Genomic DNA, 12,544 nt, shown 5'->3' with positions numbered 1-12,544 from the left:
AGACAGACAGACAGACAGACACACACACACACACACACACACACACACACACAAAATCCACTGGAGTGCAGTGGAAGAAATGTTCATGAGCAAGTGGCCAATTAATTTTCATTCAGAGGGAAATGTCACTTAAATTATGTTATATTTTGCCTTGCCTGTCTTTTGCAGCATGCGGACAGGTATATGCGTGCTTTTCTGATGTGGCACGCATTTGCCACACAATCAGCGGGGCACGATTTCTTTTATTAGAAATTTTGTGAAAAGGAAGCGATCACCCGCTGATAACACACTGATAACACTCCCCCTCGTAGTCTTGTTTTGCAACTAGAAGATAAGGCCGGTAACACTGGAAAGTCAACTGCATTACTGTGCATGAGAAGTATGTTCGATATGTGGGTGTGACTGAACGTGAAAAATTCCACCAGATTCGCGAACTAACAAAGCTCAGTGACGTAGATACAGATTTAATTCAAATACATTAAAGAAAAACGGCCTGCAAAGAGGTATGTACAGATGATCTGCGGTTGGCTGAGCTGAACGCGCTGGCCGACCGGCTGTTTGCAGTGTTGGAGGCAGCAGCTGCCTTATAGCCGTCACTGAGGGAAGGAAAGCGCTGGCTCTGGAGGAGAGTTAACATTAGCGGATTCCTGATAACAGCAAATTTTCTCTGAAAGGGAAACTTGTATTCGAGCTCTTAAAATCGATCTCCATGGAATAATCCATGGTATAAAAGTAATAAATCTCTCATTTATGTACAGTCCAAGTGTGCAAGAACTTTCTTCCAATATCTTGCATGAGACAATCCATGTTTTGCATTGGAGAGAATGTTTATTGAACAATAGTGCAGTGGTACATAATATAAAAGGTAGTAGTATCCGATAGGAGCTTGACCTGGTTTTCAACTTCAACTGAATTCAACAAAGATGAATGAACATTCAAACTGTCTTTTGCGGTGTGCATACAGGTATGTTCACGGTAGGGCGTGCCATTCATTGTAGCTACATTATTAGCTGGGCATTTTAGCGTCTGCTAAAGTCAACAACATTAATGCGAAGCAACACTAGTTCGAGATGTGGGCGTGACTGGAGGAGTATCAAGACGTGAATAAACAGATTATCAGGAAATGAAACATAACTAGGGACTGGGATGAAGTTGCACTTAAAAGTTCGAGACCGAAACTGATACCACAGCCGTTTTGTTGCCGAGAGTGCCATTGAATGTTGTCGTGTTTTCGCTCTTTTTCTTGTCAACGATATTAAACTTCTACTGCACTCGCTCATATTTTATTACGGAAGGTGGTAGAACAAGATTCCAGTCAGACGAGGCCGCTCAACTTTCCTGAAGTTCTAGTTCGGACAGCGCTGGACAAGAGCTCCAGACAATAATCATGGACCATACACGGTGAGATAAGTAAAGGTGTCGAATATTCCCAGTTTAATCACACAAGGTCTTCCTTTTGTGCTCTTGGGTTTGAGAATGAACATTGTATGTTCCAGATCTGGGATAAATATATATGTAAAAATGCTTCTGAAAAGGAAAATTCATTGGAAATAATAAAATAAATAATGGAATTCTCAGGCAGCTTCACATGTCTGCACTACAGTACAGCTGAATACAAGGACACAAATTGAATCATTATGCCAAATAATTATTTAAATACAGCCTAAAGTTGAAATAGTGCTCTCCGACACACTGGTTGGAGGTAGGGGAACTGGCCAATGTGACCGAAAGAGTGTTGATGGGAATCAGCAATGTAAGTTCTTATTGCCTTGCAGGGAGAAACTGGATCAGCTGGCCGCTGGCTACATTTCAGACACCATGAGCTGTATTCACACGGTGCAGGAGTTCTGCGACAGACACTCAAAATGGCTCCTACAGAGAGAGACAGAGCTGAAGAGGATGCGAGACATCACTGACAGAGCGGAGAAGATCAACCTCACAACTGACCACTACAAAAAATCAAAAAACAAGCCGAAGGCCGTCTGGGAGATTATGTGGAGCAAGATGACCCAGGTAACAGAGAGCAGGGCCCAGGAGCTGGAGAAGGAGCTGGAATGCCTGCTCCAAGACACCTTGAAGGGGCTTGAGAAGCTGACCCCGTTCCTGCAGGCTGTGGAGATGCTGGCGGTCACGTCGCTCTCCTTCTTCGAGGAGGAGAATCCGGTGTGCCAGCTCCCCGAGGGGGTGAGCGCTAATGCTGTTTGTTCAGTCATCACCGCCGCCAGGCGAGCCTGTCCGCTTTTGATCCATTTCAAGAGAGACGACGGCAAATTCTTCATGCCCAGCCTGGTGAACATGGACCTGCTGGCTTTCCAGCTGGATAAATACTTGAGGGTTTCCCAGGAGTTGTGTGAGAAGCTCCAGAAGAGGTATTTTTAATGTTTCAATCATATCAACATTCTCCTTGATTCCCCAGCAGATCATCGATACCTTCCACTTTTACCAAGCCACTTCACAATGTCATTAAAATGTTTTATATGTGATTATTTATTTATGTATTTATTAAGTATAAAATGCCAAATTAAATGTTGATTATGAAGAAGAACCATTAGCTGTCCCATTACTGTTACTATAAGCAAAACTCACTTAGTACCAATGTTTCAAGAAAAGTTGATTGAGATGGTAAATTGGTGGCATTTATATAGCCAAAGCACTGCACAATTGATGCTTCTCATTCACCCATTCATACACACACTCACACACCAGCGGAGATTGGCTGCCAAAGGCACTGACCAGCTGGTCAGGAGGATTTGAGGGTTAGGTGTCTTGCTCAAGGACACTTCGACACACCAAGGGCGGGATCGAACTGGCAACCTTCTGACTGCCAGATGACTACTCGTACCGCCTGAGCCAATGTTGACCATGTATGAAAGATGAAGGATGGAACTTCAATTTATTTGGAGGGTCCGGTTGGCCAGGGCCTCTCTGTGTGGAGTTTGCATGTTCCTCTGGGTACTCCGTTTCCTCCTACAGTCCAAAGACATGCAGGTTACCCAGATTGGAGAGTCTAAATTGCCCGTAGGTATGAGTGTGTGAGTGAATGGTGCGTGTGCCCTGTGATGGACTTCCTGCCTTTAGCCCAATGTATGCTGGGATAGCCTCCAGCCCCCCCGCGACCCTGTTCAGGATAAGCGGGTTCAGATAATGGATGGATGTTGGTAAGACTGCTTCCTCAGTCAAATTGAATTCTAAATGCTTCTGTGCATTCTAGTATTAGGGCCAGTGCTCCCACTTTGTCAATGGAATAGTAGACAGGATATCTCATTTGTCTCGCGTTCACTTTGCCCTTCCCAGGTTTTAGGTACACTTTATTGCTGTTGAGAGCCTGCATAGTTTTCCTCCCTGGCACAGTTTGCGTAGGCTACCTATGTCATAAGTTTTTCCTCAAAGGTCTTAGATTAAAATTGTCCACCGGTTCTTATAGGTCGTTCTCTTCATTGCCTAAATTGCCGGGGAGTCCCTTTATGGTTTACCCCTTCCTCCTCTGGAGTGCGTCCCTGGTCTCTAGGGATGTCCCCAGAAAAAAACTGAGTGGTTATCTCACATCTTGTGACTTGTAGAACCCAACTTGGTCGCGTTTGGACCTCAGATCCCGCTCCCTTACATTATCAAGACAGAGGAAAAGAGAAAAAGAGTTGTGCTACCTCGAGGAGTTGACATGGAATGGCCCTTTTGCATGTGTAGAGTGCAGACAGACTCTAGAATCAGTATGGAAATCAGTTTAGGAATACTGGACACAATTTTCACAGCTGATATTTTCTATTTTTTTCCAGTTCAGGAAGTATATCATTTCCTGGAATGAATTATAGGTAAGGAGAAATATTTCCACCAATACATTCACCCATTGAAGCCTCTCCCCTGTTTTTCTGCATGTGTGAATATATATTGTGTTTTGAATCACTTAATGTATACAGACCGTATCAGTTATTAGTTTTACATTCATGACACATTATACATACAGTACTAATATACACTCACTGAACACTTTATTTGGAACATTTTTACTTTAGATAATCACATGAATAAGTTGGTATAATAATCAGCCATTTGTGTGGCAGCAGTGCAATGCATACAATCATGTAGATAGAGGTCAGGAACTTCAGTTAATGTTCACATCAACCAACAGAATGGGGACAAAATGTGATCTAAGTGACTTTGACCATGGAATGATTGTTGGTGGCATTATTTTTGAATTTATTATACTCACCAAACACGTTTAAATTCATTGCAGGATTTTTCTCATTCTTTTGAGGACAAAGAAAGCCCCATGCCCAAATTTGACCAACGAAGCCATTCAGAACATGTTTGACCATTTGACTGACCTGACGAGCATCAGGTAAGTACATTCTGATCCTTACTGAGGTTTAATGCCAACAGAGACATTTTACAGTAAATTCATTGTGTGTGATATAGGTGCAGTTATCACAGGTGATTTGTTTGCTTTGATAACGGCTTGTTCCTGCTGTAGTGTGTTGAGGAAATATTTTTGTCTCTTTTCCTCCTCGTCCCTTTTATGTGGGTGAAGTTGTATTGGCAGCAATGATGTTGAAGAAATATTCAGAGTCAATAGTTGTTCATTACAAATCTTCAGTTTAAAATAAAACAGATTAATCTGGGGAATCTGTGTGTTCCGTGCAAGAAGCTTCAAGAGACCAGAGAATTCCAAAGTAACAGTAGGAAGTATCCTAGTCTTTATACATTATAGCTAACCAATCATTTGTCATATAACATCACATTGTCTCTCTTAACCCGCCTTAATATTTTCTGTCACTCCATGAAAGCTGAGCTGTCTTAACCTTTCGCCTCTATAATGATGCAGGCAAATTGGCTGGTGATCACTAACTCAAAACATTTCTCTGCAAAGACCAAAACAGGCCGTATCCAATGGCATGGTTTTTAAACACCTGATTAAGTGTTCTCTGCACTTTCATTCAACAAACTCTGTACTTTGCAGCTCAATGTGTTTGAACAGACACACAGTTCTAATTACTCATGCTGACTTATTCACTTGTTCTCAATTCTAACCATTTCACAGTTTTAATAAAAGCATTTAAATCAAACTTCATCATTATTCTAAACATTCCTGGTTTTCAATGAGAGCATTTTGATCAAACTTCAAGAAGTGAGTTCAAGTGTAACTGTTTACATTTATACTTTTCCTAATGCAAAAGTCCATTAACTCCAACCACCCTGGCACAGATCCATAGCCTCGTGATTAATTAGAAGTATTTTCTGTGTGTTTGTCACAGAAAATATTGGCTGAAGTTGTGGAGCAGTCACGGAAAATTAGTTGAAAATCACAGAAAGATGAAAGAAAGAGTTTTCACCTTTAATTTAACAGGATGTTTCTATAAATAGAGTAATAATAATAATAATAATAATAATAATAATGTGTAATTTAGCTGATGCTCTTATCCAAAGCGACTTACAGGGGCCTACTTGGTCTATTTGATTTATGGATTATAATTCAAAAAAAAGAAAAAAGTATGTACCGCACCATGCAAATATATGAACAATAACCAGCTTACCTAGTCAAATGAAACTAGCAAAGGTATCATCGTAATAACACAAGTAATGACAACAGTTAAGGTTTACATGGAGGTAGGGAGGGGAGGGGAGAAGTGCAGCTTGAAGAGGTGCATCTTCAGTCTGCGCTTGAAGGTAAGAGATCCTGCTGTTCTGACCACAGGGGGTTTGTGCCACAACAGACAGCAGTCGTGAGTGGGAGGTGGACATGCGGTGAGGGGGAGGTGGCAGGTGGCCTCTGGTGGCTGAATGAAGAGGTCTGGTAGGCTTATAGGGTCTGATCTTTTGGAGGTAAGCTGGGGCTGACCCCTTAACTACTAGGAAAGCTAGCACCAATGTTTTGAATTGGATGCGAGCCATGACAAGCAGGCAGTGGAGGGAAGTAAGCAGGAGGGTGACGTGAGGAAGGTTGAAGACCAGGCAAGCTGCTGCATTCTGGATGAGTTGGAGAGGTGTGATGGCAGATGCTGGAAGGCCAGCCAGGAGAGAGTTGCAGTCGTCCATGTGGGTCAAAACAATCGCTTGGACCAGGAGCTAGGTCGAGTAGAGGGTGAGAAAGGGGCGGATTCTCCGTATGTTGTATAGGAAGAACCTGCCTGACCGGGTCACCGCCGCAATGATCCCGGAGAGGGACAGTCTGCTGTCCATCACCACGCCGAGGTTCCTTGAACAGGGTGATGGCGTCACTGAGGTATCCCCTCGGGAAATGGAGAGATCTAGATGGGGAGAGGTTTCAGTCATACCTGGGTTGAGCTTTAGATGGTGGTCGTCCATCCAGCTCTGGATGTCACTCAGGCAGGCAGAGATACGGGCTGAAACCTGTGTGATGATACTCAACTCTTTTGGGAATGAGAAGAAGAGTTGGGTATCATCAGTGTGGTAGGACAGACCATGAGCAGTAATAACAGGGCCAAGGGATCTAGTGTAAAGGGAGAAAAGAAGCAAGAACTGAGCCATGGGGAACTCCTATTGCAAAGGCCTGAGGTTTCGATTCTCTACCAGCCCAGCCAACCTGGAAGGAGCAACCTGAGAGGTAGGACTCAATCCAGTTCAGGGCTGTGCCGCAAATCCTTGTTGCTGACAGGGAGGACAGGAGGATGGAGAGATCCACAGTGTCAAAAGCAGCAGAGAGGTCTAGAAGAATCAGGACCGAGGAGAAGGAGGCTGCTCGCGCAGCAAGGAGTGATTCACTGATGGAGAGGAGCGCGGTCTCCGTTGAGTGGCCAGGTCTGAAGCCAGACTGATGGGGGTCAAGCAGGTTGTTCTTGGAAAAGAAAGGACAAAGACTAAGACTAAGCAGGGGACAACCCCCTGGAGCAATGTGTGGCTCAGGGTCTTGCTCAAGGGCCCAAAAGCTGTGTGGATCTTATTGTGGCTACACCGGGGCTTGAATCATCATCCTTCCGGGTCCCAGTCATATACCTTAGCGACTAGGTTACAGGCTGCCCAAAGTGCATGCTCAAATTGCATTACAAAAATAAAACATTCTTACATACCTTACCATCAGTTAAGTTTGCTTTGGAAAAATATGTTGTACGTTGTGAGGTTTGAGTCTTTGATTGAGTGCCAGTTATCAATGATGTTACCATAACAAGCGAAAGACCACTGCGTATAAACACTGGTGTCAGGGAGGGGAAACATCTGATTACAGCACCCGACAAGAACTGAAATCTTGATCTCTGCTCATTCCAGAATCTGTGTATATATGGCAAAACTCCCGGTATCTGTGACAAAGATTCCTGGCCGTAATTATAAGGCCTATCCTATAATCTCAAGGCATTTTATGTACAGTGCAGTTCGTAAGTACTTGGACATTTTTGCTGTACTCCAACAAACAAACATTTGAGGGTTTTTACATCCATATTGGGTTAAAGGTGTAGGAATAACAGCCCCATTTAAGCATAGTTCACCCATTTTAGGGGACCAAAAGTAATTGGCCAAATTATCACAAGCTGAAAGAAAGTAATCATATTCAATATTTTGTTGCTACTTCTTTGTAATCAATGACTGCCTGAAGTCTATGATCCATGGACATCACCAGGTGCTGGTATCTACCCTGGTGATGCTCTGCCAGGCCTGGACTGCAGCCCTCTTCAGCTCCTGCTTGTTTTGGGGCCTATTTGCCTTCAGTCTGGTCTTCAGCAACTGAAATACATGCTCAATTGGATTGAGATTAGGTGATTGACTTGGCCAGTCAAGAAAATTGCCCCGAAAAAAACTTCTTGGTTGCTTTGGCTGTATGTTATTGTCCTGCTGCATGATGAATCATTGTCCGATCAGTTTTGATGCATTTGCTTGGATCTGAGCAGACAAGTCTCTGTATACTTCAGCAGTGACATCAATGAGCGAGTTCCAATGGCAGCCATACATGCCCAAGCCATAATACCTGCACCACGTTTGACTGATCAGGTGGTGGGCTTTCCGATCTTGAGCAGATCACTACAGGTTTTTTAATGTAAGTTTTTGCAAACTGTAACCTGGCCATTCTATTTTTGAGGGTTGCCAGGGGTTGCATCTTGTGGTGAGCCCTCTGACGTTATGTTGACAACGTCTTCTCTTGATGGTCATCTTTGTCACTAAATAAAGATTACAAAGGGCAGTCAAATTATCCTGGGTTCTATTGTGTAAAGTAAACCATTTTGGAGCCCTGGCTCATAGTGAAACCTCTCCCCCTCAGATTAGACCGGGACTTCAGGATGACCTACCTGTTCAGGGGATCAGCCCAGCGGTTCATCGGCCTGTTCAGCCTGCGCCGCTCCAGGATGCAGCAGTTCCTGGATGCTCTGGAGGAAGAAGCTGTGCAGCTGGACAGGATGACGATGAGGTCCAGCATCTCCAGCGTGGCGGGCAGCAGTGTGAGCCTTGCGGGAGGCATTGTGTCCATCGCGGGCCTGGCTCTGGCCCCTGCCACGGCGGGGGCATCGCTGACCCTCACGATGGTCGGCACGGGATTGGGGGTCACCAGTGGCGTGAACAGCATAATTACAGGTATCGCCGAATTAATGGTCAACACTCACCACGGGAAGAAGATCAATGAAATCTTCCAGAACTTCTCTAAAGATGTGGAGACTATGCTGGAGTGTCTGGAGCAAGCGGCCAGGTGCATTGTACCCAACACGGTGCCAGATGGGCTGGATGTTGCGACACGTGTTGTGAAGGCTGCCAAAACCGTACGTTCTGTGAGAAAAGGGATAAAAACTATTGTGGATTGTAATTCCACCAAAAAGGTGCTCAGAGCCAAAGAGTTGGCCTCAACATCAAAAGCTGCCCGAAACGTCCCCAACAGGGCGGCCGATCTCACCGATATCGGGCAGTTGGCTAAGGGCACTCCCCTCGCCCTAAGCAAGTCTGCCAGGGTGGGGTCCATCGCCTTCAACTCCATCTTCATGGGCGTGGACCTGTTCTTCATCTGCAAAGACAGCATCAGCCTTGCCAATGGGGACAAGAGCAAAGTGTCAAGGGTCATCCGCGAGAAGGCCAGTCTGTGGAAGACCGAGCTGCATGCATGGGAGAAGATCCATCACTCTCTGTGCATCGGGATATGGAGGTTCAGGAGGAGTAAGGAGGTCCTACGGAGGCCATTTTACACCTAGCTGAAGAATACTCTTGGCTGTAACAACTGCAATGTTGTGAAACCTGTGGCCTCATTTTCATAACAATGTTACGATCAAATTGTATCTTAAATAGTGGCTTATGCAGAAAACCATGAGTACGTAGTTATTTCTGAAATCCGACTTAGAGATGAATTCATAAATACATCAATGTAAAGTTTTTACTAGAGGCAAACAGGCCCAAAATCGAAATATATTCAAAACTAGGCTAAAAAAGAGTTAACACTATCACTCTGATTTACTCTTTTACTTTTTATATATTATTTTTATTATCTTATTCTCATTTTTATTCTCATTGTATTATATATACACTTATTTTTATTCTTATTTTTTATACACTTTTATTTTCTTTAATCTATTCTTTTTGTTCTGTATTTGTATGCTCTCTGTAAAGCACTTTGAATTGTCATTGCTGTATGAAATATGCTATATAAATAAACTTGCCTTGCCTATTATTTTTTATATATGCTCACTGAGCACTGTAACTACCAATATTTTCTTAAGCTCAAAGTATAAGGGGGAGTGGTTAGCCAAAAGATAAATACGTAATGAAAAGTCAGGTGACTTATTAGAAGTCGCACCACAAATATTTCCTAATAAGTCTATGAGAATGTGTAAGCCAATCACAGCAGAAGGGGAAGTGACCAGAGACCAGTCACGTCGGTAACTGCCAAAGCGCAAATGGCCTCATACAAAGTTTCTTATCATGTTGCGCAATGTAAAACACCTCATGCGATAGCAGAAAAGTTTATACTTCCCCGCTGCATTAGATATGGTCTGAACTATGCTCGATGAGGCAAGTGCCAAAATTAAAAAAAAAATTAAAGGCTATCCCACTATCCACGGACACCAAGTCCAGACTTATACATGATAAATCAAATGACTTGGAAGAACAGCTCATTGACTAAATAAAAGAAACTCTTTGCACGGCAAGTGGATGAGGCCACTGACAGCAACAAGGACTGACTGCTTGTTAATTGCTTGTGCGCTGTATCAATTCACAGTCACTGTGGTTTTTTATTCTAAAAAGCTTAACTTCTGTTTTTTTTCACTATTCAACTGCAACTAATTAATGAAATTAATGTTCTTCTTAGTGCTGTTTGTCTATAAAAAGTTTAAAACCTTGTTTTCCATTATTCAACATCGTTAAGTGCAAACATTTTGCAATATTATTGATTAGCATTCATAGAAAGAGGGTTGCATTACGATCGGGGTATTTGGACAGTTAAGTTTGGTCACTTTTGCTTTGTTGTTTGTTTATTTGTTGATTTGAAACATTTTTTTTTTTTTAATAAAAGAAAATAGGCCCTGGTCCTCATCTTGGTCATCACCTTTCCTACTCCTTTCCAAATCCCCGAGTAGGTCAAAGGACACTTTAAAATCACTTGCTTTCTTTTACTTTGCTAGGCTACTAGCGGCAAAATAATGACAACATTAGGTAAATTTCGGCTACAAAGTAGACAACAGTGATTTACAAAGGCGGATTAATATTAAAAGATGTGGGAAGATTCCAATTAGCCGTGCGTACATCATGGATATTGGCACGACTGGAACGCGACCTATCCCTTGTATAATTAAATATAAGTACCTTTTGTTGAGATTGTAAGCAATGGGTGAGTTGCAGTTAATATTAATTATTATTATTGACAATATGACCATGAAGAAAATACAATATTAAAGCAATGTGCAAAGAGTGGCATGGCTAGAGTTGAATGTCCCCAGAATGTATCGTTTTGATTGTTGCTCAATGTTTGAAAAATGTATGCTCACTCTCCAAATGAGAGTGCAGATGTAGTGAAAGTAAAACAACCAGTAAATACACGTTCATAATAAGACGCATGGGCATAATGTATACATGGAAATGTGAAGATACTTGTGTGCATGTGCAGGCACATCTGCCTTCCAGGCGTCACTGAGGGAAGGAAAGGCCCTGGCTCTGGAGGAGCAGCTTTCTGATAACAGCAGAGTTTCTGGGAAAGTGAAGCCTAAAAAAGTCACAAACAGAAATACAAGTTTCACTTTCAGAGACCAGCCCAAAGTAGCAGTATCATATAGGTGATTGCGTTACTTTGGTAGGCTACTAGCAGCAAGATGATGATAATGTTAAGTAGATAACGGCGATCTACACACAGAATGATATTAAAAGCTGTGTGAACATTCAATTTAGCCGTGCATATATTGTGGATATCGGCACGGCTGGAACGCAAACTGAGAAATAGAGACAATGGACTGGACCTGTCCCTTGGGGTGGCCTGTAGCGTAGTGGTTAAGGTACATGACTGGGACACACAAGGTCGGTGGTTCTAATCCCAGTGTAGCCACAATAAGATCCGCACCGCCATTGGGCCATTGGGCCATTGGGCCATTGGGCCCTTGGGCCCTTGAGCAAGGCCCTTAACCTTGCGTTGTCCAGGGGAGGATTGTCTCCTGCTTAGTCTAATCAACTGTACGTCACTCTGGATAAGAGCCTCTGCCAAATGCCAATAATGTAAAGTTGTATAATTAAATATATATAATTTGTTGAGATTGTGGGGCGGCACGGATGGTGCAGTGGGTAGCACTGCCGCCTCACAGCAAGGAGGTCCTGGGTTCGAATCCCCGTCGGCCGGGGCCTCTCTGTGTGGAGTTTGCATGTTCTCCCCGTGTCTGCGTGGGTTTCCTCCGGGTACTCCGGTTTCCTCCCACAGTCCAAAGACATGCACGTTAGGCTGATTGGAGAGTCTAAATTGCCCGTAGGTATGAGTGTGTGAGTGAATGGTGTGTGTGCCCTGAGATAGACTGGCGACCTGTCCAGGGTGTATTCCTGCCTTTCGCCCAATGTATGCTGGGATAGGCTCCAGCCCCCCTGCGACCCTGATTAGGATAAGCGGGTTCAGATAATGGATGGATGGATGGATGGATGTTGAGATTGTAACCAATGGGTGAGCTGCAATTAATATGAATTATTATTATTGACAATATGACCATGAAGAAAATACAATATTAAAGCAATGTACAAAGAGTGGCATGGCTACTCATTTTGCTGAGATACAATTATACAATGGATCGGTCCGGTCACTCAGGAGGAAACATAAGTAACACAATGAACAACAGAACATAGCTAAGTAAACTGGAGATGTAAACAGCCATACTCACCAACCCATTGACAGACCCGGTGGGGCTGTGCTGAACTGCTCCCCCCACTGGGGAGTTCATGGTTGGGAAGAAGCTTGGCCCAAGGGAAGAAGTAAGAACCCTTAAAGACCCTCAAATTAATATCTGGTAACTGGTTTTCATGCACCATAACCTCACCCCCCGCCCCTAACCTGTAGACCATCTCACAGTTTCTAATCCCTTCTCCTAACCAACACACCCTACTAGGAGAATGCACATACTGACATTATATAGCAAATACCTGATTTGATGAT

The 12,544-nt window shown here is 43.4% G+C and overlaps 1 protein-coding gene across 1 annotated transcript; it reads left to right on the top strand.

Annotated features, from left to right (window-relative positions):
* The first annotated feature begins 1,118 nt into the window (after positions 1-1,118).
* Positions 1,119-9,629, top strand: LOC133115077 (apolipoprotein L4-like). The gene is made up of 5 exons (XM_061224800.1): positions 1,119-1,401; positions 1,776-2,369; positions 3,774-3,809; positions 4,232-4,336; positions 8,204-9,629. Exons 1-5 carry the CDS (start codon positions 1,388-1,390, stop codon positions 9,117-9,119), a joined length of 1,665 nt encoding a protein of 554 aa, XP_061080784.1. The 5' UTR covers positions 1,119-1,387; the 3' UTR covers positions 9,120-9,629.
* Positions 9,630-12,544: the final 2,915 nt, after the last annotated feature.

Source organism: Conger conger, chromosome 16, assembly GCF_963514075.1.
Source record: "Conger conger chromosome 16, fConCon1.1, whole genome shotgun sequence".
NCBI lineage: Eukaryota > Metazoa > Chordata > Actinopteri > Anguilliformes > Congridae > Conger > Conger conger.
This window is presented reverse-complemented; position numbering and strand designations above follow the sequence as displayed.

Excerpts from the sequence above, each read along its gene's own strand:
- LOC133115077 (XM_061224800.1), top strand. Across the intron at positions 3,810-4,231 it reads TTTCCTGGAATGAATTATAG|GATTTTTCTCATTCTTTTGA; the intron begins GTAAGGAGAAAT and ends AATTCATTGCAG. Across the intron at positions 4,337-8,203 it reads ACTGACCTGACGAGCATCAG|ATTAGACCGGGACTTCAGGA; the intron begins GTAAGTACATTC and ends TCTCCCCCTCAG.